The 24761-nt window shown below is 46.0% G+C and overlaps 1 protein-coding gene across 2 annotated transcripts in view; it reads left to right on the plus strand.

Annotated features, from left to right (window-relative positions):
• The window catches only part of CRLF2 (cytokine receptor like factor 2), a 36701-nt gene extending 18377 nt beyond the window's left edge, over nucleotides 1-18324 (plus strand). Inside the window, exons 5-8 of one of the 2 annotated variants that reach the window (XM_014579880.3) lie at nucleotides 3629-3791; nucleotides 8276-8390; nucleotides 14754-14838; nucleotides 16738-18324. In XM_014579880.3, the coding sequence (XP_014435366.2) occupies nucleotides 3629-3791; nucleotides 8276-8390; nucleotides 14754-14838; nucleotides 16738-16995 (621 nt within the window). In that variant the 3' untranslated portion in view covers nucleotides 16996-18324. Of the gene's footprint in view, nucleotides 1-3628; nucleotides 3792-8275; nucleotides 8391-14753; nucleotides 14839-16653 lie in introns of both variants that reach the window. The other variant, XM_075915994.1, reaches the window with a different exon arrangement.
• Nucleotides 18325-24761: the final 6437 nt, after the last annotated feature.

The raw sequence follows: 24761 nt of genomic DNA on the forward strand, positions 1-24761 counted from the left end.
GGGGAGAGGGGCTGCGAGGAGGGGATGGGCCACCCCAGGGACAAAGGGGGGGCGGGAGGAGGCGAAAGCTCCCCGCACCGGAGGGGTCGGGCTGTCCAGGCCGTACTACACGCTGCCAGGGGGGTTGCTTCCGGGAGTGGGGTGCGGAGCACTGCCAGGGCACGAACGCTCCCAGCCACCCGGGCGCCCCACTGATTGGCGCTTTGCTGTGTCTCTCTCCGCAGGTGGTCAAGGCCATCAACCGGGTGCTGCTCCGCAGGGTGGTCCGCCTCGCCGACCCGGACGCCGTCATCTGGGGATTCGGCGCCCTCGGCTTCCCCAACTGCGGGGGGGCCATCGACGGGACGCACATCCCCATCCGTGTCCCGGAACACCAGGCGTCCCGGTACGTCAACCGCAAGGGGTACTTCTCCGTGATCCTGCAGGCCGTGTGTGACCACCGGGGACAGTTCACGGACATTAATGTGGGCTGGTCCGGCAAAGCACACGACGCCCGGGTGTACCGCAACTCCTCCATGTGCCAGCGGCTGCAGGACAGGACCTTCTTCCCCGACCGCCACATCAGGGTCGGGGACGTGGACATGCCCGTGTGCCTGGTGGGGGATGCCGCCTACCCACTGCAGCCCTGGCTCATGAAGCCCTACACGGGGCACCTCAATCCCTCCCGCCATGCCTTCAATGCCAGGCTGACCAGGGCCCGCATCGTGGTGGAGGGGGCCTTTGGACGACTGAAAGCCCGCTTTCGATGCCTCCTCACCTGTCTGGACCTGGCCGAGCACAACATCCCTCCCGTGGTGGCAGCATGTTGTGTGCTCCACAATTTGTGTGAGCGGAAGGGGGAGGCTTTCCTGCCAGCCTGGATGGCTGAGGCTGACCGCATGGCTGGACACTACGGTCAGCCCCGCACCGCCGCCATCTGGGAAGCCCAGCGGGGGGCCATCCGGATCCGGGAAGCCCTGCGGGAGAGCTTCCATGAGGAGGAGGAGGACTGACCTCTCCCTGCATGCCCCACTGGGGCCTTCTTCCACCCTACCCCCCTTCCCCTTTCCCCTCCCTACCTACTGTAAAATAAAGACACCTGTTTTTGAAACAAAAATGTCTGTTTATTTCACAGAACTGTGTGGTGGAAGGGAGGAATGAGGGTGGGAGAGAGGAGGGGGAAACCTGGGACGAGGGAGCTGGAAGGGGAGGGAAGGGAGGAAGGGAAAGGAAAGCTCAGGGGTGCGAGTCCGGCTGCCTCTCCCGTCTCGCCACACTGCAGGTCCGGGGGCGTCGGTGGGAAATGGTTGTGGAGGGGGGGGCAGGAGGGACAGAGGGTGTGGAGGAAGCAGGAGCGGAAGCAGGAGCGGGAGCAGGAGGGGGAGCAGGGGGAGCAGGGGGAGGAGGAAATGGGAAGCAGTCGAGCAGGCTCTGGAGGTGGCCTCGCAGGGCACGGCCCTGCTCCTCCAGGGCCTCCAGACTCCTCCGGTGCAGCCTCAGGTCCTCCTGGACCCAGTGGTCCTGGGTGCGGAGCTGGTGGTCCATGAACCGGAGGTGCCACCGCTGATACTCCTCCTCGTTCCTGGCTCTCCTGCTTGCCCGGGCGCGGGCGGCTGCTGCAGGCGGTGTGCTGCGCCCTGCAGGCCCAGGTGCTGCAGCTGTGGTGCAACAAGACCAGCGGTCAATTACCCCAGATGCCCAGGTGTGTGAAACCCAGCTCCCCTCTGCAAGGCCAGGGCCCCTGCAGGATCCCCAGCTGCTGCTCCGTGGTGGGCAAGGCCCAGGCGCACGGTCCTGGGGCTCCCTCTCGCCCCAGCCCCCCGTACACATAAGGGGAACACGATGGTACTCACAGGTGGATGCCTCCCCAGCCTCAGATGACGCAGGCGAGCGGCTCTGTGGGGTGCCTCGGGGGTCCCGGGTCCCGGGCAGGCTGGCAGCAGGCTCTTGGCTCTCAGAGCCCTCCTCCTCCTCCTTCTCCAGGAGCGAGCCCTCTGCCCCGGGGTCAATCACGTCCCGGGGTGCAAGGATGGTATGAGCCCCCAGGAGGCAGTCCAGGGCGTGGAAGTGGAGGCAGGCCTCTGGGTCGGCCCCTGGCTGGCAGGCCCGGGAGTAGGACTGCCGCAGGTCTTTGACCTTGCAGCGGACCTGCTCCCGGCTGCGCTGATGGCCCCTGGCGGCCAGGCTGGCAGCCATGCGGCCGTAGACGGCCGCGTTCCTGTGGCTAGTGCGGAGATAGTGGACATTGGAGGCTTCCCCCCTAACCTCGATGAGGTCCACGATCTCCGCACTTGACCAAGCGGGCGCCTGCCTTTTGCGCTCCCGGGCAGGCTCCTGGGAGCCGCCAGGCTGGTCCTGGGGAGCAGTGGAGGGCTGGGAGCCCTCGGGTGGCTGGCTCATCCTGTGGCAGGTGCAGGGTCTGCTGGCACGGGTGCTTGCAGCCTTGCAACTGGCACAAACTGTGTAGCCAGCCCGTGGCCCTTTAAGGGCTCCGGGGCCGGGAGGGGGGCAATAGAGTTTCCCTGGTGTTGGCCAGAGTGGCCACCAGGGAAACCTGGGAAGCCTTAGCCTCCCACTAGTTCGAATTAAGGGGCTACAGACCCCTTAATTCGAACTAGCTAGTTCGAACTAGGCTTAATCCTCGTAAAATGAGGTTTACCTAGTTCGAACTAAGCGCTCCGTTAGTTCGAATTAAGTTCGAACTAACGGAGCGCTAGTGTAGCGCCTAGGAAAGTTAGTTCGAACTAACGTCCGTTAGTTCGAACTAACTTTGTAGTGTAGACATACCCTGAGAGGGATATATACCAGGGAGGGGGAGGAATTATTTAAGCTTAATACCAATGTGGGCACACGAACAAATGGATATAAGCTGGCTAGTAGGAAGTTTAGACTTGAGATTAGACGAAGATTTCTAACCATTAGAGGAGTGAGGTTCTGGAACAGCCTTCCAAGGGAAGTAGTGGGGGCAAAAGCTCTATCTGGCTTCAAGATGAAACTAGATGGGTTTATGAAGGGGATGGTTTGATGAAATAACATGATCTTGGTAACTAATTGACCATTCATTATCAGTGGGAAATAGGTCAATGGAGGGATGATAGGAGTTGCTATAGGGAACTTTCTGGGTGTCTGGCTGGTGAGTCTTGCCCACATGCTCAGGGTTTAGCTGATCGCCATATTTGGGGCCGGGAAGGAATTTTCCTCCAGGGTAGATTGGCAGAGGCCCTGGAGGTTTTTCGCCTTCCTCTGTAGCATGGTGTATAGATCACAGCTGGAGGATTCTCTGCATCTTGGGGTCTTCGAAGTTTCAAAGGCTTCAGTATCTGAGATATAGGTGAGAGGATTATTCTAGGAATGGGTGGGTGAGATTCTGTGGCCTGCACTGTGCAGGGGTCAGACTAGATGATCATAATGGTCCCTTCTGACCTTAAAGTCTATAAGTCTATGTTCGTTTAACTGTAACATTATTTTAATACTAGAAATGGGTCTGAACCATGAAAATACTTCCTAGGTCCAAATCTTCTAAACATTTTGGGGGTATTCTCTTTATGTCAGTTCATCTTTTATATATGTTATTATAATGATCTATCTTAATACTCTGAGAATAATATGTTGAAAGCAATAATTAATGATCAAATATCTTTGTATCCAGTCTAGAAAATCTGTCTGTTGCGAAGTTAAAGAGCAAGGGTTTGATCCTGAAAAGTGCTATTCCTTCCGTGTCAGATTGGAAAGACGTACACCAATTTGCAATGTCGTTCCTTATAGCAGCGAATGGGGAGAGGTAACAGTTTGGAGAAATGGCAGCTTAATAGGTAAATGCTGAGCTACTTTCATATTCTTATTGGAAAATATAGTCAGAGTAGGGAAGGGTGGGAGAAGGGCCTCCCCTATACCTTTTACCCAATGGTTATGTTACTCTTGTGAGAGACTCTGGGTTCAAGTCCCTCCTTCTACCTGCTATAGCAAAATCGTCTACAAATGGCTCTGCTAACTCTCAGAAGCACCCCAACCACTGAGCTGTACACTATTCTGATGTGCAGTTCTTGCAGTATCACCTACTGAAGCTGTTCCACTGTAATTCCTTCAAGAATCCTTGGAGCAGGGGCAGTGGAGCTTAGATCTCTCAGGGTATGTCTACACTAGCCCCCTAGTTCGAACTACAGAGGCTAATGTAGGCATTCAAACTTGCAAATGAAGCCCGGGATTTAAATATCCTGGGCTTCATTTGCATGTTCCTGGGTGGGCACCATTTTTAAATCCCCTTAGTTCGAACTGACTGCCCGCGGCTATACACAGCAGTTTAAAGTTAATCTGAACTAAGTCCTTAGTTCGGATTAACTGTTACACCTCATTCCATGGGGAGTAACAGTTAATCCGAACTAAGGACTTAGTTTCCAGTATCCCGGAAAAGCTCTACCGTGTCCAAGGAACGTGTCCGCTTTTCAAAAAAAGAAAAAGTTGGAAAAACGGATGAATTTTTTCAGCAACCCTGTAAACCTTGTTTTATGAGGAAGAAGGGATGTTCTGAAAGAGGGTTTGTTTTTTTTCAAAATTTGGCCCCGTTTGGCCAAATTTTGGAAAAGCCTCTTTCAGAAATAAATTGGAAAAGATATGCAAATTGTGTACTGCAAATTGCATTTGTTTTTCTGATTTATCTTTGTAGTGTAGACATAGCCGAAGATTTTCCATCCATGAGCAGAGTGAGGTTTGTCTTGTGCACCAATATTGAGTCCATGTGTGCTTGTTTGTATGTGTGCCACTGTGGCACCTAAGTTATAAACCTCTCCCTTTTCCCCTCCATGTCTCCCATATACCCCACTCCTCCCCGTCCTCTGCTGCCCTGGCTCCTGCTTGTCTCACTGCCCTCTGCTCTCCTGGGTCTTGCCCCTCTCCCCATCCTCTCTGACCTCTGCACCTGCCCTTTCCCCTTGTTCCCACCCCTCCTCTAGCTCCCTTCCCAATCTCCTCGCTTAACACCTCCTTCTACCCATCTGCCCTGCCTCTGTCCTCTGCCCTCTGGTGCCAGTCCCTCCACTCCCCTTCCCTCCCTTCTCCTCCGCTCCCTGTGTCTATCCTTCCGCTTCACCCCACAATCGCCCTGGAACCTACACCTTCCCTTACCCCCTGCATCCTCCTGGTGCCTCCCCCTTCACTCATTGCCTCTGCCCTCCCAACACCTGCCCCCTTGCCCTCTTCCTCCCTGCTGCCTGCCCCCTCACCACTCTCTGCCCCAGTTCTCATGCCCCTCTGCACCCTCACATATGACTTGCTCCAACCCCTGCTTTCCTCATGCCCACCCCTCCTTTCAACCACTCTTCTCCCAACACCGCTCCTCCCCTCTCCTCTTCCTCTCTCTTGACCCCATTGCCCTTCCCCTCTCGTCTCCCAGAATCACTTTGTCACTCCCCTCTCCTATCCCCACTGACACCTTCCCATTCCCCCACTCTTCCTGCCCTTTCCCCTCACTGTCTCCTCTTGGCCCGCTGGCATTTGTCTCTCCTCCACCTTGGTGCCCCCCTTTCTTCTTCTGCCCTGACCCCTTCCTCTCCTCACCCCCACTTTCCCCTTAGTTATTCCCCTGCCCCTTCCCTTCTGCCATCCTGACACCTGCACCTGCCAGGTGGGGCTGCATGGTGGGTGGCTGTCTGTGCCAAGGCTGGAGAAAGGGCACAGTGCTATTTTTAGTACTGCAGCCCTGGCCCAAGAGCAGCTGCACCATGGCCTGGCTCTGTCCAGGCACACAGGGCAATATGCCCCATATGCCGGGACTCGAGCTGAGGCCGTGGTGCAATTTTTAGTACTGTGGTCCTGGCCCCAACAGGCACCACGTAGCCATGTATCCAGCTGCTCCCAGGGACTGAGCCATGTGGCAGGTGGCTGCCCAGTGTGCCAAAACTGGAGCCAGGCCATAGTGCTGTTTTCAGTACCGTGGCCCAGCATCTAGCTCTGGTAGCTGCCACGCAGGCCGCATGGTAGCTGCCAAGCTGCTCCTGGGGTGGGCAGTCACCCGCCATGTGGCCCCACCCCCAGGAGCAGTTAGGGCCACAACTGCGTGGCTCTGCTGAGGGGGTGGGTGGGAATGAAATTCTTGGTGTGTGCCTGCGCAGGCATGAACCTTACAGGGAACCCTGCTCTCTTCCTTTCCTCCCTATGACTGGAGGGATGTTAACAGGTTACTTCACCTTGAATGATTTGTTGAAATATGTTAGCTACTTATACTAAACAACCTACTCCTTCTTGGATATAGGCATAACATTCTGAGTAAGCCTATGTCTATATCACAAAGTTAAGTCAACTTAAGTTATGTCAACATCCAGCCACACTGCAATTAAACTGCTACTGCATGTCCACACTATGCTCCCACTATTGGTGGAGTGCACCACAGTAGCAGCTCTTGCATTGACACAGAGAGCAGTACACTACGGGCAGCCACCTCACTGTGCAAATGGCCAGAGGGTGTTTTGAGAATGGTTTGCAGTTCCTTCTGGGGGGAGGTTGCAGGTGATGCAGGTTTCTCAATCCCATCATTCCATGGGCATCCTACTAGATTTCCAGTCACTTTTCAGCTGCCCTGGTAACCTGTGAGCCAGCCATTTGTGTCAGACTGCATGGCTCCTGCACTGCGGTTTGGAATTGTGCTGTGTGTTATGAACACAAGGCTGCAAGGGGAGCTTAACGGGGGGCTATTGCCCCCCACTCTGACCTCAGCCCCCTCCTGTAGAGGCTAGTATTTGCCTCCCTTGCTGCCTGCTAAGCCCGCTGTAGCTCTTTGATTTTTACACAGCACTGCTGCACGTTCCTGTCATAGCCTTTCTCCTCCTGAGCAAGTTCCTGGGTCTGAAGTAGAACTGTGACTGCACAGTCTCCTCTCCCCACAGACCCAGAAGATCCACCACCTCCCGTGCACTCCAGGCAGAAGCATGTTTTCCTTCATGGAGCTGGCATGGCCAGAGAGGCCGTTGCTATGTGGGTCTCCGCACTGAGCAAACAGGAAGAGCAAGTTCATAACTTTAACATGGGAAGTGTGTTCCCTATGTACCTGGCTGTAGGGCGTTGGAGTTCAAAACAGTGACCAGAGTGGTCAGGATAGGCATTGCAGGATACTTCCTGCAGGTCACTTAGGGCAACATGAGCAGTGCAGTGTTTCTACTGACACAACGTGACTCTAACTACGTTGCCCTGAGCTCTACCCCTCTCCTCAAGGTAGTTTTATTATGTCAGCATAGCAGGCGTGTGGGAGGAGCATTGTAGTGTGCACACCTCCATAATTAGGTCAGTGTAAGTTGTCCTGTGTTGACAAAACGGTGTAGTGCAGTCACGGCCTTAGTTTCCTCGAGCTAGAGAAAAGCTCAGTGTAAATTCAAAAGCTTTGCCTCAGGTTTTGTTTATGCTCCAACTTTTGTCAGCAACTCTTTTGTCAGTCAGGGGTGTGAAAGAAGCATAGCCCTGACTGACATAAGTTTCATTAGCCAAAGTGCAGGTGTGGACAGTGCAATGTGGGCAGGCGAGACTGTCCTGCTGACATGGCTAATGCCACTTGTTGCAGGTGGTTTAATTATGCTGGCAGGTGAACTCTCTCCCTTCAGCTTAGAGTGGCTACACAGGAGACCTTTTACTGGCAAAATAATAGGGTACAGCCCTGTCTCTGTAAGGTCTATAATGTAGAGATAGCCTCTCTCATCAAAAGAAGTTGGTCCAATAAAAGATATTACCTCTCCCACCTTGCATTTCTAGGACCACAAAATGGCCTTTCAGGACAAGAGTAAAGGAACTGTGGCTTTCTAGACTTAAATTAGTTTGTCTTGTCTCTTCCTTTACATTATTTCTAAGGCTGTGTCCAGACTCAGGGTTTTTTTCAAAAAAAGTAGCCTTTTTTCGAAAAAACATCACCTGCGTCTAGACTGCAGCTGCGTTCTTTCGAAATTAAATCGAAAGAATGCGGCTTTTCTTTCAACGGCGGTAAACCTCATTTCACGAGGAAGAACGCCTTTTTTCGAAAGTGCTCTTTCGAAAAAAGGCGTTCTTGAATGCCAACAGGGCTTTTTAGAAAGAGAGCATCCAGACTCACTCGCTGCTTTCTTTCGAAAAAGCGGCTTGCTTTTTCAAAAGTACTGCTTGCAGTCTAGACGCTCTTTTTCGAAAGAGGCTTTTTCGAAAGATACTTTTGAAAAAGCCTCTTTCGAAAGAGGCTTGCAGTCTAGACATAGCCTAAGAGAATATCTGTAATAGGCATGTTTATAAATTTACATTATCAAAACATGACATTTTAAAATATTATTTTTGTGATTATGCCTAGATTCATGTGCTGATGATATAAAGCCTCTGGCAAACCATGCGATCCTTTTAATTTCTGTGCTGGCAGTCCTTTTAGTAATAGTCTTCCTTCTGATTTTTGTGTGCAAATGGCAAAGGTAAGTGTTATTTACTAGACTCTACTGATATCTGTGTTATGGTAACACAACATATGTAAAAATATAACCCTCTCCCATCAACCCTTGTTGTTTGTCCACTTACATTGCAAATTCTTGAAGGCAGAGATTGTGTATTCCCTGTGGTTGTACCCTGAGCCTAGCACATTGTAAGTGCTACTGGAAAACAAAGAATAATTAAATACACTCCAGAATCTACTACTCTCCCTTGGTCTTTATGATGCTAAGGAATCATTGTTCAACCAAAGAATTTCTGGCATCTTCAGCCTACAGTCTTCAGATTGCAGACTCATTCACTCCTTAGTTTCCTGCTGCCATTCCTGTACTGAGCAAATCTCTTGAGTAATCAGCCTGTGAGGGCTCAATAGAAAATCCATTTTATGAGCATTCTTTCTTACCAACATTCTTTTGGGCTTGCAGTTCCAAAGAGAATTTAGACTGTTCCTGCTCTATTTTTTGAGTTACAGTACTAAATATTAAAAAGGTGCAGATTGCAAGAGTGACAACTATTATGAAGCTAGTATCATGTTTAAGAAGGTGCAACCGAGATTACTCATTATTGTTTGTTTATTTCTATAGTATATCCATAATGTATGTCAATTAACAATTTAAAGCACAATATAAGGGGAAAGATAAAGGATAGGGATGAGTGAGATGCAGGTGGTGGTGGTAAAAACAAAAAGATCATGTGTTTGGATGAATAATGTATGCATCTTGAGGAATACAAAGAGTTCCATCCTTTAGCTTCAGTCAAATATATGTATATATATATATATATATAGAGAGAGAGAGAGAGAGAGAGAGAGATGTATATATCTGACCATAGGCTATAATTCTCCTGGAAGAAGAGTGTTTTGTGAAATAACTCAGCCTATGTCTTCACTGCAATCGAAGGTGTGATTTGCAGCTCAGGTAGGCATACTCATGATAACTATAGCAGAGTAGCCCTAGAGCAGGGTTTCCCAACCTATGGGTCGAGACCCAAATATGGATCACCATTACATTTCAAAAGGGTCGCCAAGTGTCTCCCCAGGTAGCTCTATCCCTCCTTCTCCCCCCACCTCCCATTTTTGAATTGCTTTGAGTCACCAAGTCTTCCTGAATTGTCAAAATAGGTCCCCATCTGGAAAAGTTTGGGAACCGCTGCCCTAGCATCATGGGCTTCATTACAGGCTGACAAGCCTCCAGAATTCTGACTGTGTAGTCGCATTGCTAGCCCATGCCAGGGTCTATACTGCCATGCCTTTGCTGCTATTTGAGCTGTGTAGTTAGATTAAAACCAGCCAGGATATGCCTACCTCAGGGTATGTCTACACTACAAAGTTAGTTCGAACTAACGGACGTTAGTTCGAACTAACTTTAATAGGTGCTACACTAGCGCTCCGCTAGTTCGAATTTGAATCGAACTAGCGGAGCGCTTAGTTCGAACTAGGTAAACCTCATTTTACGAGGACTAACGCCTAGTTCGAACTAGCTAGTTCGAACTAAGGGCTGTGTAGCCCTTTAGTTCGAACTAGTGGGAGGCTAGCCCTCCCCAGATTTCCCTGGTGGCCACTCTGGCCAACACCAGGGAAACTCTATGCCCCCCTCCCGGCCCCGGACCCCTTAAAGGGGCACGGGCTGGCTACGGTGCCCGTGCCAGGTGCAAGCCTGCCAGCACCCAGCTAGCAGACCCTGCACCTGGCACGGCACAGAGCCACCCACCCGATGCCCCCCAGCCCACCCCCTCTTGCCGGGACCAGGCTGGCGGCTCCCGGGAGTTTGCCCTGGACCGCAAGAGGCGGGCACCGTCCTGGGCTAGTGCGGACATCGTGGACCTCGTCCACGATCTCCGCACTAGGCACAGGAAAGTGGCCGTCTAGGGCAGGAGAGCTGCCAGCCTGGCCACCCAGGACCAGGTGTGCATGAAAATCAAGGGGGTCCACTGAGACCCCCGACACTGAGCCCTGAGCTTACAATGGCCGTACTGGGTCAGACCAAAGGTCCATCTAGCCCAGTAGCCTGTCTGCCGACAGCGGCCAACCCTAGGGACCCTGGAGGGGATGGACCGAAGACAATGACCAAGCCATTTGTCTCGTGCCATCCCTCTCCAGCCTTCCACAAACTTTGGGCAGGGACACCACTCCTACCCTCTGGCTAATAGGACTCCATGGACCCAACCTCCATCACTTTATCTCACTTCCCTTTAAACTCTGTTCTAGTTGTAGCCTTCACAGCCTCCTGCAGCAAGGAGTTCCACAGGTTAACTATTTGCTTTGTCAAGAACAACAACTTTCTCTGACTAGTTTCAAGCCTGCTACCCAGTCCTTTCCTTTGGTGTCCTCTAGTCCTTCTTTATGGGAACTCAGGAAGAACTTTTCTGAATGCACCCTCTCCACCCAACCCCTGCTTTTAGAGACCTCTATCCTGTCCCCCCTCCGTCTCCTCTTGTCTAAGCTGAACAGTCCCAGTCTCTGTAGCCTTTCTTCATCTGGGACCTGTTCCCAACCCCTGATCATGTTAGTTGCCCTCCCCTCTCCCAGCCTTTCTCTTCCCCTCTCCCACCTCCTTTTCCCAGTCTCCCCCAGTTTTTTTCAATAAAGACAGAGTCAATGTTGGAAGAAACGTTATCTTTATTTTGTACATCAATAAGAAGGGGGGCTAGGGAAGGGTAAGTGGAAGGAGGTGAGGGAGGAATGGGGTACGAGCCCCCGATGGGGAGGACTGGGCTGGCTCTGCGGGCTTCTGGGGGTGGAAGCTCTCCTGCAGCCCCCCAATTACTCCCTCTCCCCAGATGGCAGCCTGCGGCAAGTGCAGCCGGGCTGATGGCCGAGTGGTGTGATGTGCCCAGTGTGGGCACTCAGGGCACTCCAAGCCAGAACTTCTTTGCAAGCGGGGCACCCCTTAGAACTGTGTGTCCGGGGGGGGGGTCGGGACCCTTTAAGTGCAGCCCTCGGCTAGCCTGAGACAGCATCTCCATGCTCTAAGTCCTCCTTTTATGCCCTGCCGGCATTGCTTCCGGCCATCCTTAAGCCCTGTTCAGAGTCCACTCAATGTGGACTTACTAGTTCGAACTAGCAAAACGCTAGTTCGAACTAGTTTTTAGTTCTAGATGCGTTAGTTCGAACTAGCTTAGTTCGAATTAACTAATTCGAACTAAGTTAGTTCGAACTAACTTTGTAGTGTAGACATACCCTCAGTTGCAGTCAGACCATTGCAGCAGAGATATACCTGATGGTCTTACCTACTTTAGAAAATTGCACTGATTTAACTAAACACATTTAGTTACACTGGGGCAAAGCCCAGTGTAGAAGTTTTTATTTTGGTCTGGCTCAAATCAGCTAGAAATCATAAGAACATAAGAACGTAAGAACGACATACTGGGTGAGACCAAAGGTCCACCTAGCCCAGTATCCTGTCTCCAGTGGCCAATACCAGAAGCCCCAGAGGGAGGGATCACAACAGGTAATCCTCATGTGATCCCTCCCCTTTCACCCACCTCCAGAGAAATAGAGGCTAGGGATACCATTCCTACCCATTCTGGATAATAACCACTGATGGGCCAAACTTCCATGAATCTATCTAGCTCTTTCTTGAACCCGTTAAAGTTCTAGCCTTCACCACATCCTCTGGCAAAGAGTTCCACAGATTGACTGTGCGCTGCTTGGAAAAAAACTTCCTTTTTGTGTCTTTAAACCTGCTGCCTATTAATTTCATTTGGTGACCCCTAGGTCTTATATTGTGGAAATAAGTAAATAACTTTTCCTTATTCACTTTTTTCCACACCGGTCATGGTTTTATAGACCTTTATCATATCCCCCCTTACTCTCCTCTTTTCTAAGCTGAAAAATCCAAGTCTTTTTAATCTCTCTTCATATGAGACCTGTTCCAAACCCCTAATAATTTTTGTTACCCTTTTCTGAACCTTTTCCAATGCCAATCTATCTTTTTTTGAGATGAGGCGATCCCATCTGTACGCAGTAAGCAAGATGTGAGTGTACTATGGTTTTATATAGAGTCAATAAGATATTTTTTTTCTTATTCTAATCAGTTTACACTACACAAAATTCAGTCACCCTTAAACTGAAACAAACGTGCTTACATTGGTTTAAGCAAAGTAGTTTAAAAATGGATTATGTTAACCTACAACAACTCTGTTGTGTTGACAAAAGAGCAGAATAGGAAAGAGTGGAAATACAGGATGAACCTTTCTAATCTGATACTCTCTGGTCCAGCAGTATCCGGGTCCTGGCATGATTTTAGTTAGCCAGATGTCCACTTATCATGGGTGTGGCAAAGCTTCCTGCAATCCCATAAAGTTTTTTTACACCCACCAGTCCTCGCTCTCAGTGTTCTATGCTATTATTTAGCTCTAATTTATCCCTAAACATCTTCTAAAAGCCCCATAAGCTCTTATGTTGGTAATGCCACTAGACAATACTGACCTTCTGTGGTTCAGCGTTGGTCAGGTCCTGAGGAGGTGGACCAGGAAGATACAACCTGTAATAATAATAATACAACTAAAGGCTAAATTTTGAAAGGCTTTGACTTTTTAAGGGTCCCTTCTGCCCATTCAGTATAACAGTAACCATTTCTTTCCAAATACCAGTGTGACCTTAAAGTAAAAGACAACCTCTAACAGCTGAATTTCTGCCAGCCTTCCAGCAAGGTGTGAGTTATGAGAGGGTTGTAGTCCTGGAAAGTTAAGGCTCTACCCACACTAGCACTTTTGTTGGTAAATTTCTTGTCAGTCAGGAAGTCAAAAAAACCACACCCCAACTGCAATAAGTTTCAATGACAGGCACGTGAGTGTGGATGATACTATGTTGGCTGGGCATGCTCTCTCAGGTTGTGTCTAGACTACACAGTTCTTCCGGGAAAAGATACACAAATTGTGAACCACAATTTGCGTAACTTTTTCCGCTTTTTTCGGAAGACGCTTTTCTGACATTTGGCCCATCTATGCTGGGCCAAATGTGGGGAAAAACCTCTTTTTCAGAACATCCCTTCTTCCTTATATAATCAGGTTTACAGGGATGCTGAAAAAACATGTCTGCTCTTCCAAAACCTTTTTGGGAAGAGCAGATGCGTTCCTTGGACACACTTCTCATATCCCGGAAAAACTCTGCCATCTAGACATACCCTCAGTCACCATGTGACCGCCGCTTATTTGGAAGGTATAATTATGCTAAAAGGAGAGCTCTGACACATCAGTATAGTCAGCTTTAGTGGCTCCTGAGGAGTTGGAAGCCAACACTTTAGTTTAGGCTTCCAGGTATTCTGCCTCTTGGAACTTCTTTTCCTTGTACTTCTGCAGACTTTTCTTCCTTTCATTTTCAAGGACCAATAGATACAGCCCTGCAACTCTATAGATATCTGCCTTGTATCAGCGGATATCCACAGCCACAGATGTAGTTGCAAATATCTGGGGCTAATTTTTGTGGCTACGGATGTGGATACAAGTTTTGTATCAAGAGCCCTGTGAATCTATTGATATTTGTTTTCTATTCACAGGAATCTGCACCCACAAAGGTGGATGCAGTTATCTGCAGATCATTTTTGCAGATGTGGATGCAGATAACAAATATGTATCTGCACAGGGTTCTACAAAGAGGGTAATTATGATGGTGCAGAGGTGACTCTTCTAGTCCTATGAGACCAATGAAGGCCAGGACTAGAGTAGTTTTCTAGAGAAAATTAGAAGTTTTTCAGAGCAAAATGCTGTTTGTTCCACTTTATGTATTGCTTCAATTGGCCAAATTAAATCTTTAAAACTGACTGTTTTTCCGATTACTGATAAACTGACTTTCTCTCCCTTGTTTCTCTGTCAACTGCCTGCTTCAGTACTGGACAAGATCAAAGCACTAGTGATTTTGGCATCAGTCTCTGTTGCACCAATGAACAAAGTCAGCACATGCAAGATGATGCTAACGTTAAGATTTATGGTTTGCATGTCTGTACTCATCAGTTTAGATTTACACGCCACTTCTTACAGCCCTCTGAAAGCTGCCAGCTCCCAAAACCACAGAAGTAGTTTTTATTTCTCTGAAAAATCCCATGCTGCTGAACCACAGCTACATTATGGGAGATACATGTGACTGGAAAGCTCATTGAAGTTATAATTTCAGAATTTCTTCTCTGTTTTTGCCACTCTGAATAGCAGAAAAGCAGAAACAGGCCTCAATTCCACAGCAGGCATACAGCCAGGATGGCTAGCTTCTGCACCACCACTCCAGAAGGGAAGGGACGTGGCCAGATATGCTGGGCTTAGGTAAATCCCAGCAAATGGATAGTTCCTTTGGTCCTGTTACCAACTGGAAGAGTTTAGATGAGCTGAATGCTTACTTTGTTTTGTTCTATTTATAGATTTCAGAAGTCAATCATGCCTATTATACCAGACCCAAAGCATATATTTTCTGATCTCTTTAACGATCATAATGGAAACTTCCAGGTAAATATCCAAGCATTCTTGAACTTCTTGGTGGTATTGGATTCATTCCAACACAACAGTCCTACCCTACATATCATTTTAAAAACCTGAAAGCTACCTTTGAAGGTTAAAGTAAGCGCTCTCAGATCCTAAAAAAGTCTCTCGCGCTACTTCATGTGGTCTTAAAGAAGAACTATTATTACTACTTACTTGCTGGGACACTGATAAGGGGGTACAAAAGAGGCAGCAACCCCGTGGCCCAGAAATTTAAAAAGACCCAGGAGCTCTGCGCATCTTAGTCCAGGTGGCGCTGAGGGCTGGCTACTCCTCACCCCACCTCTTCCTTCTGAGGCCCTGCCCCTTCTGGGGGCCCAGAGCTGAGCCCTCCTCCCCACATTGCCCAGGGACTGCAGAAGTCTGTCTGCAGCCCTCTTTATTTGTATTGTAGTAACACATAAGGATCTCAACCACTGAAGTGGATTGAATGTGCTAACACCCGTACAAAGACAATTTCTGCCCAGGGGGCTTGCAATGATGGCAGAAGGCAAGATACATGGACACATATTGACAGGCATGATAAGAATAAGGCCAGAAAGGCCATCCTGAAAAGTAGAGATGACAGCACACCAAATCTTTGTACTATTCTCTTTCCAGACCTCCTGTCACAAAAGGCCACCAACCTTTGTCCTTCACAAAACTATCCACAATGTCCCAACTTGCCTGATTTACCACTATACCTTCCAATCCTTTTAACATTCACCTTGCTGTAAAACAGCAGATCTTCAGACAGCCCGAGGGAGGAATGCCCTTTGTGTTTGCTTCCCGTTAAGCTGAAATGCATGCAGTTTACCTGAAAAGCATCTGTTATTTGAATATCTTGAATGTGGCTTGAACCTCACCATTTAGACCATGCCATAGCAGAAAGCAGACTGGCAAAATAATGATGAATATTCACTATCTGATGCATAATAAATACAAGTACTGTGCCACTATTACAACGGTGAGGAAAATGAAAAACAGTAATAGGGCTCATCTACATTGGCCCCTTTTCCGGAAGGGGCATGCTAATTTTTCAGATCGTAATAGGGAAATCCGCGGGGGATTTAAATATCCCCCGCGGCATTTAAATAAAAATGTCCGCCGCTTTTTTCCGGCTTTTAGAAAAGCCGGAAAAGAACGTCTACACTGGCCCCGATCCTCCGGAAAAAAGCCCTTTGAAGTAGGAATAAGAGATCCTCCGGAAAAGGGCTTTTTTCCGGAGGATCGGGGCCAGTGTAGACGTTCTTTTCCGGCTTTTCTAAAAGCCGGAAAAAAGCGGCGGACATTTTTATTTTATTTTTATTTAAATGCCGCGGGGGATATTTAAATCCCCCGCGGATTTCCCTATTACGATCTGAAAAATTAGCATGCCCCTTCCGGAAAAGGGGCCAATGTAGACGTAGCCATAGTGTTTTACTCATGAATCAAAATGTACTTACCCGAGGTAAGTTTTAAAAGATACAAAATAATAACTATTAATAATTCAATGCAAAATAATAATAAAGGACCTGCTCCTAAAATTAATTAGATAAATCTCCCACCAAAATCAACTTAAGTTTTGATTGAGTCAGGACTTGTCTTAAAAGATTTGCAAAATCCTTACAAGTGGGGTAGGGGAGAGGCACTGTGTTCATTTAGTGTATTTTGAAGGTATCTATCACTGTAACTGCTAGATAATAATTAAATCCAATTCTGAATGTGTTAGCAGTAGTAATTTCCTTGAAGTTTTCTTTGTTCTTCATACACATCCATGTTTTTTGCTTTTGTCTTATTTCCTGCTTGCCTGCTATTTCTTAGGGTCATGGTGAAGGTCGGTGTAGCCTGTGCTTGTTTTCAAATGAAATTAGAGCCTGGGATGACATCTACTCTTCATTCTCTTAGGAATGGATTCATGAAACTGACAATGCAATGGCCCAAACAAAGATGGAGTGTATAGAACATGAGTGCATCATTGAGGAAAGAACTGAGCAGGAAGATGTGAAGGAAGCTAGCGAAAAGCTTTGTGAATTGTCAAACATGAACAAAAGAGATTTTCTGAATTCTGTTCATAACACTTGCCTGCAACCACCAGCCAGTGAGACGGTTTCTTTTGGGAGTTTAAATTTTTTTATGAATGAAGACATGTACGTCATCTTATGAAAATATGTGCTGCAGTAGGAACAGATGGTGTTGGGGTAAAGGTACAGAGGACCCTGATGAGTTTAAAGGAGCATCTGAATACAGTGAAAAGTTATGATGAGGCTTGCCTAGCATAACATAGAACACACTCCAATCTGGATTGCAATTTTCCCAGAATTTAGGGACAACCTATGCAAGCCCATTAGAGAAAAAAGAAGGCATGACAATTCAGGTGTCTTTAGATTTGGGGTTCTAATTTAGGCCCATCTCTAAGGCTAAACCAAGCCCCATCATGCGTAATGTGGACATGAGATTCCAAAGAGCCCTTCTCATTCACTGCATACCTTCTAGGAGCTGAGCATAAACCCAGGCCTTGTTCTCAGGGAGTGCACTGACTGTGTTCAGTTAATGAAAACAATAGCACTTCCAAAGTAAAAAGTAAAAAGTAAAAAATTTGAGTTAGGTCAGCACTATCAATCTGCTTTCTCTTTTCTCTTCAGATAGTAGACACATTCTTGTGGACAAAGAGGATAACTCTCAAGGGTGGGTTGTTTTGACTGTGAAATATATATCTTTGCTCTCAATATTAAATCTTCTCTTGGCATATTTAGGAACTGTAGATTTTATAAATGGATTGCTCTTCATATTACTTAAATCAACCTTTTATTTTATGTGTGCCAACTTCACCTAAACTATGTCATATTTTTTGCTCTGTAGCCACATTTTTTTAGATAGCAGACTCAGGAAAACCCAATTGACTCATCCAAACTATATTTGGTACATCTTCCTCCATCATTTAATATGCATGCTTCTTGAGAATAAACATTGTAGTTAAACATCTAACTGAGATTCATCTCTCACATAAGTCCATTTAGGGTAATGTAGTTACCCCAAGGATTAATATATTGGTGGAAAATTAACATTATTATATGGAAATTAAGCTACTTCAATTTATGCTACTTGAAGATCTCACCCACTTATTGCTTCAGAAGTGAGAAGCAAGATCTTAGAATGTAAATACCTTATGTGGTTAGTGGAGCAGCACATAAATAAGGACATATGTAGAGAGGGTCAGAAAAATGACTTATGGTGTCATTTTCTGTGAAATAGTGAAGAGTCTTTGAAATAGAAATGCTTTAGGAACTAATTTTAATTCTTCCGAAAGTCATTGGGGAGTGAAAACAACAACAAAGGTCCCAACAATGTAAAAAGGCACGTTGATTTTTTCAGGAAAAAATGTCAAATTTTGAAATGACTTTTCATTTTGAATTTTAATGTTATATTATATTATATATTATAATATGAAATAAGAAGCCAATAAAAAACAAAATATTTTTCTCAATTGACACAATTTGTTGTTTTTGGACTTTTCCTTTGTGAATAAGTTACACATTTTGGAGTTTGTTCTGATTCAGAATGAAATAAAGTTCTAAAATCTGAAAATCCTTTGTAAAACAGTATTTCTGTCTCCACATGCATCTAGACGTAAATTTTCAAAGCTGTTAAAATATCGATTTCAGAAACAAAACAGATTTTTTTCTTCCAAGTATTCAAGTTGATTTTTATGGTTACATGTGACAAGGAATTAACCATTCTGTGTTATTTGAGGAACTAGCCCTAAATCTGTCAGACACAGTTTGGGAGAGGAAGCAAGAAAATGTACAATACCAATTAAGAGTTGTGACATTTTATAACTGAAATATAGATGGTTCTGTGATTTCAGAAAATCCCTTGACTAGACTACAGGTGTCCAGACTGAATGGATGCTCTCTCGCATGTAAGCTGTGATTGCTATGGACAGAAGGGCCACCAGGGCACCTGTGCTTTTTCCTCTTTCCTCTTCTTTCGAAAGAACTCCCTCTTCCCTGTCCACACGTGCCTTTTTTGAGAAAGAGCTCTTTCGCAAAAAGGCTTCTTCCTCATAGAATGAGGATTATCAATGCCGGAAAAAACCCTGTTCTTTCGATTTTCTTGAGGAAGAACACAATTGCAGCGTAGACTTTCCTCAAGCCATTTTTCTGACAAGACTCTGTAATGTAGACATACCCTGAGACACTGGGCTGATGTCATGTGGTTGGGTGCTCAGCAATCTCTGAGCATCCAGCTCTGCCAGATGCTTGATGGAGATAACTACAATCACTTGAAAATATAGGCATGAAAACCCAGAATTCACTTTTTATATTTTATTCTTCTCTTGTGTTGGGGACTTATGAGGACATTTTGTGGATACTTTCAGGGCTTTGTTTGTTTGTTTTTATCTTAGCATTGGAAAAAGTTCAGAAAAGGGCAACAAAAATGATTAGGGATTTGGAAAGGCTGCCATATGAAGATAGATTAAAAAGACTGGGATTTTTCATTTTAGAAAAGGGAAGACTAAGGGGGGGGATATGTTGGAGATCTATACAATCATGACTTGTGTGGTGACAGTAAATAAGAAAAAGTTATTTACTTGTTCCCATAACACAAGAACTAGGGGGTCACCAAATGAAATTAATAGGTAGCAGGTTTAAAACAAACAAAAGGAAGTTTTTCTTCAGGCAGCACATAGTCAACCTATGGAACTTCTTGCCAGAGGATGTTGTGAAGACAGGACTTTAAGGATACATCTACACAATAGCATTATTTCAGAATACTGACATTTCAAAATAACATAATGCATGTCTACACACTACTAGCCTTTAGTCCAAAATAATGTCGAGCTGAAGGACATCTTACTCTGACTCATGGTAACTCTCAGTTCATGAGGAGTAAGGAAAGTCCAAGAAAGAGTGTTCTTCCTTCGACTTCCTGCTGGGTAGACAGCGCCAAAAGCCAAATGTCGGCTATTTTTACTTTAAGTACACAATTGATGTAGCTGAAGTTGCCTAGCTTAATTCGACTTTAGCTCTGATATGTATACATGCCCTAACAGGGATTCAAAACAGAGCTAGATAAATTCATGGAGGATAGGTCCATCAATGGCTATCAGCCAGGATGGATAGGAATGGTGTCCCTAGCCTCTGTTTATAAGAGGATGGGAATGGGTGACAGGGGTAGAATCGATTGATGATTACTTGTTCTGTTCATTCCTCTGGCAGCACCTGGCATTGGCCACTGTTGGAAGACAGGATACTGAGTTAGATGGACCTTTGGTCTGACCCAGTATGGCCGTTCTTAAGTTCTTATGTTTGTTTGTTTGGCATTACTGCTACCACTTTATCTAGTGCAATGATGTCCCTTCTTCTTGTCCATTAATCTGACACATTTGTTTCCCCTTGCCCTGGTTCTTTCCATGCACAGCACACTTAGCTGAGCTCATCCATCATGGCAAAGTGCTACGATGTTGTGCTGCCCATAGCATTCCAGGCCCCATCTCTTGTCAAAGCAACTTGTGCAATGCGGTGAGGTGGCTAAAAAAAGAAATTGCATAATTCTCTACTGGAGTTGGGTAGATCCACAGTCCTGGCCAGTTTCCTGCCATCATCCCGCTCCTTCACTTGTCCCTTTGTCAATTTACACTCTTTCTCCAGTCCTGTTCATTTTTGTTTGAACTCCTGTTTGAGTGAAAAAAGTGGGTTCACTGCTCCTGCATGGGGTGACAAAAAGGAGAAAGACTGTGGTTCAGGGCAGAAAGAACTCCTGGAGCCCCACTCAGAGGAGGACGGACAGTGATGTCTTGAGGGGAGCACATGAACGCAAATGGCAGCCCTCCAAGAGTAAAGTTGTATTTCTGAGCCATTCAGATGTCCCGAAAGGCTTACACAAGTCTAAAAAGGATCCTCCCAAACCTCTGATAGAACCATTGCACATTGGCTGTGTCTACATTGGCAAGATTTTGCGCAAAAGCAAGTGCTTTTGCGTGAAAACTTGCCGACTGTCTACACTGGCTGCGAGTTCTTGCGCAAGAACACTGACGTTCTAATGTAAGAAATCAGTGCTTCTTGAGCAAGAACTATGACGCTCCCACTCAGGAATAAGCCCTCTTGCGCAAGTGTTCTTGTGCAAGGCTGTGTCCAGACTCAAGGGTTTTTTCAAAAAAAGTAGCCTTTTTTCTAAAAAAACTTCACTTGCATTTAGACTACAGCCGCGTTCTTTCGAAATTAAATCAAAATAACGCGGCTTTTCTTTTGACGGTGGTAAACCTAATTTCATGAGGAAGAACGCCTTTTTTCGAAAGTGCTCTTTCGAAAAATGGCGTTCTTGAATGCAAACAGGGTGTTTGTGAAAGAGAGCATCCAGACTGCCTGGGTGCTCTCTTTCGAAAAAGCGGCTTGCTTTTTCGAAAGTACTTGTTGCAGTCTAGACGCTCTTTTTCGAAAGAGGCTTTTTCGAAAGATACTTTCGAAAAAGCCTCTTTCGAAAGAGGTTTGCAGTCTAGACGCAGCCCAAGAGGACAGTGTAGACAGGCAACATGAATTTCTAGTGCAAGAAAGCCCGATGGCTAAAATGGCCATCGGAGCTTTCTTGCGCAAGAGAGCATCTACACTGGCATAGATGCTTTTGCGCAAAAGCACATCTCTTGCACAAAAGCACATGCCAGTGTAGATGCTCTCTTGCGCAAATACTTTAACGCAAAAACTCTTGCGTTAGAAGTATTTGTGCAAAATCTTGACAATGTAGATGTAGCTCTAGTGTATTGGTCACAATTCCACTAAGTGGGGCATTCTTCAGATTATGAACCTGGAAATTGTCAAATGATGTGGTAGCCAATTAGTTTTGCTGCCCGGTGCCTATGCTGCAGCAGCATTCTGTGCTACACTGTGGCATAAATCAGGAGGCCTTGTGATATGCCATGCTGCACGGGTCTTGACTGCTGTGTTAGATATTTTATGAAGCAGAAACAGAGTCTGACTAGCAAGAGCTGAAGCCTCTCTAATACAACTTCATTTCCCCCGTGGGCCAATGCTTAGCATTTTGTTGTTGTTTTCCCTTTTGCTGACAGCATTGAAAGGATCAATCACCTATTATATTTGCTGAGCATTTGGTTGTTTAGCTAAATGGCCAGTCAGGTAAAGTTTCAGAGTGGGTTTGGAAAGATTGCCACACCCCTAGTTGCCTGTGCACAAATTAAATAGCTAGTCAGAAAAAAGAAATATTTACTCCCCACAGTGAAAAGGAGAGAAAGATAGCAACTTTTATATCTCTCTTTTATTCATTCAAACGTTGTCATGTTCTTCAAAGGGATAAGTCCCTCAGATGGTACCATCTTGTTCCTAATTATATCTCATAGAAAGGGGAGAACTGCACAACATCCAGGTGAACTGAATTATATTTTCACAACAGAGAAACAGGCAAATGGTACATTTGTGCCTCATGAAATATATGCCTTAGATATACCTATAGTGAGCAAATTTGCATCTATATTGCATGCTTTGCTTTTGATGTATGATTTCCACTGAGAGGAAGGGTGGCAGGAAACCACACAAATCTTTTAAACAAACAACAGGATTTATTGGAGCCTGGTTTGCAGCTTTTATTTTCACTCATTAACTGTGTTTATATGTGGTTATGTTAGCGCTTTATATTTTCCTCAAAATTTATAGGTTTATTTGAATGGAGAGTATATAAGTTTGAGCCGAAATTATATGTTTAAGCAGAAATCACTTGCTTCTTTTGCACTAAAACAAACAAAAGCATTTTTAACAATGTATTGATGTGGTCCTTCTGCCAGATGTTGTCAGCGGCAAGAAGGACTGGGTTCAAATGTTTAGGGAGGAAGTTCCTCTATAATTAACAGATGCACTGACCCAAGCCCTGACTAGGAAACCTGGGTAATGAAAAACCTCCCTAGGCCGCCTTAACAGGCTTTTTTTTTTTCCAGAATCTATGTCTGTGTGTACAAACAACTAAGATGGTATTAATGGGAAAAGGAACAGAACATTAAGGAAACACAACAACAATAAACAACCATATGTTTACACAACTATAAGTTAACATACTCAATGCCTTGGGCATCCAACCCTACAGTATCTTTGCCTCGGTTTCCCCATATGCTAGTGTGCTACATCTGATGAACAAATACTCATTTAATACCTCATGCTGACTTTTTAATACCTGACTTTTCTCCACTGGTGCAACCCATTCACTTAAGTGAAGTCCCAGAGCCCTATGAATGCACACAAGGAGGTCCATCTCCAACAACTAGGAGGAAGTACTGCCTGGCTTCCATGAAGAGACCTCTGAGTTGCCTCTCGCCACACTGTCACCTTTAGCTGCCGTACTGTCATGTCTAAACAAGGAGAGCTCAGGTCTAAGGCATCAACCTCCCACCCCCATCCTCAGCATGAATACAGTTCTGTGAGTGGAAGGCAATGAGGGACCATCTCTGGAATTCTCAGACCGGTTGCTGCCCTCTGCAGTGGAGAGTTACTATAATCTCTGACCATGACACTACTTCCAAGTCTCTACCATGAAATCCAGAGCCAATAACATGTGTCACTCTGGATCAGGGTTCCTCCCCCAAGAAATTCATCTCATCCTTCAGGACAAAAGTCCTTCTCTTTACACTTGTCCATGCTCTACTACCCAGTGTCAATGAAAGGTTTTGTTTATAATGAATCCCTCTGCAGGACATACTGGCTGCGTCTAGACTGGCATGATTTTCCACAATTGTTCTTAACGGAAAAGTTTTACTGTTAAAAGCATTTGCGGAAAACTGTGTCTAGATTGGCACGGATGCTTTTGTGCAAAAGCACTTTTTGTGGAAAAGCATCTGTGCCAATCTAGACGCGGTTTTGCGCAAGAAAGCCCCGATCGCCATTTTCGCCATCGGGGCTTTTTTGAGCAAAACAGCTTTTACCTGACTACACTGGCCCTCCTGCGCAAAAGCATTTGCGCAAGAGGGCTTTTTCCCAAGCGGGAGCATCATAGTATTTGTGGAACACTGACAATCTTACATTAGATTGTCAGTGTTCTTGCGCAAATTCAAGTGGCCAGTATAGACAGCTGGCAAGTTTTTCCGCAAAAGCAATTGCTTTTGCAGAAAAACTTGCCAGTCTAGACACAGCTGTTATGTACAGTTCTGCTGCCTTTTAACATGTGTTATCCCTATATCCAAAACTTAAAAGAATGTTACCAAAACGACTAGCAAAAACGGGAGGTACCCAAGCAAGGGAAGTCTGCCTATTCTTTCCTTCTCTAGTTCAGCAGTAGATGGTGACAGTGCAGTCCTTCCCCTGGGAGCCTCAGATCATTGGGCAACACTAATAAAAGCTTCTAAAGCCAAATTTAAAAGCATTTATTGTTTGCAGCTTTCATTTCTACAGGAACTGTTTGTGCCCCTCCAAAACAAATCTCCTGATTCCAGTGCTGCTCTTCTTGAATCAGAAGTGAACTGTGGCAAGCGAGGATGGAAGTAGCAAAGAATGCTACATATGTGGCTAAAGTTACTCACCTGCATAAAGTATGGGTGAGTTTCACAGGGCAGATTGATGCACTTAGATGCTACTTTAAGCACTTAGATCCAATTTTTAAATCTTCAAAACTCAGCTGCTGCCTAACCCTCTAGGCATTCCCTCAGCAGTTGAACTTCCACTGCTAAAGCTCCTGAAAATCTTTCACTAGCATGTACACATGCCTGTCAGTTCTGATGCCAATGAGCAGCTTAGCACTTAATCATAGAATCATAGAATACTAGGACTGGAAGGGACCTTGAGAGATCATCAAGTCCAGTCCCCTGCCCTCATGGCAGGACCAAATACTGACTAGACCGTCCCTGATAGACATTTATCTAACCTACTCTTAAATATCTCCACAGATGGAGATTCCACAACCTCCCTGGGCAATTTATTCCAGTGTTTGACTACCCT

The sequence above is a fragment of the Pelodiscus sinensis genome, chromosome 1 (genome assembly GCF_049634645.1).
Source record: "Pelodiscus sinensis isolate JC-2024 chromosome 1, ASM4963464v1, whole genome shotgun sequence".
NCBI lineage: Eukaryota > Metazoa > Chordata > Testudines > Trionychidae > Pelodiscus > Pelodiscus sinensis.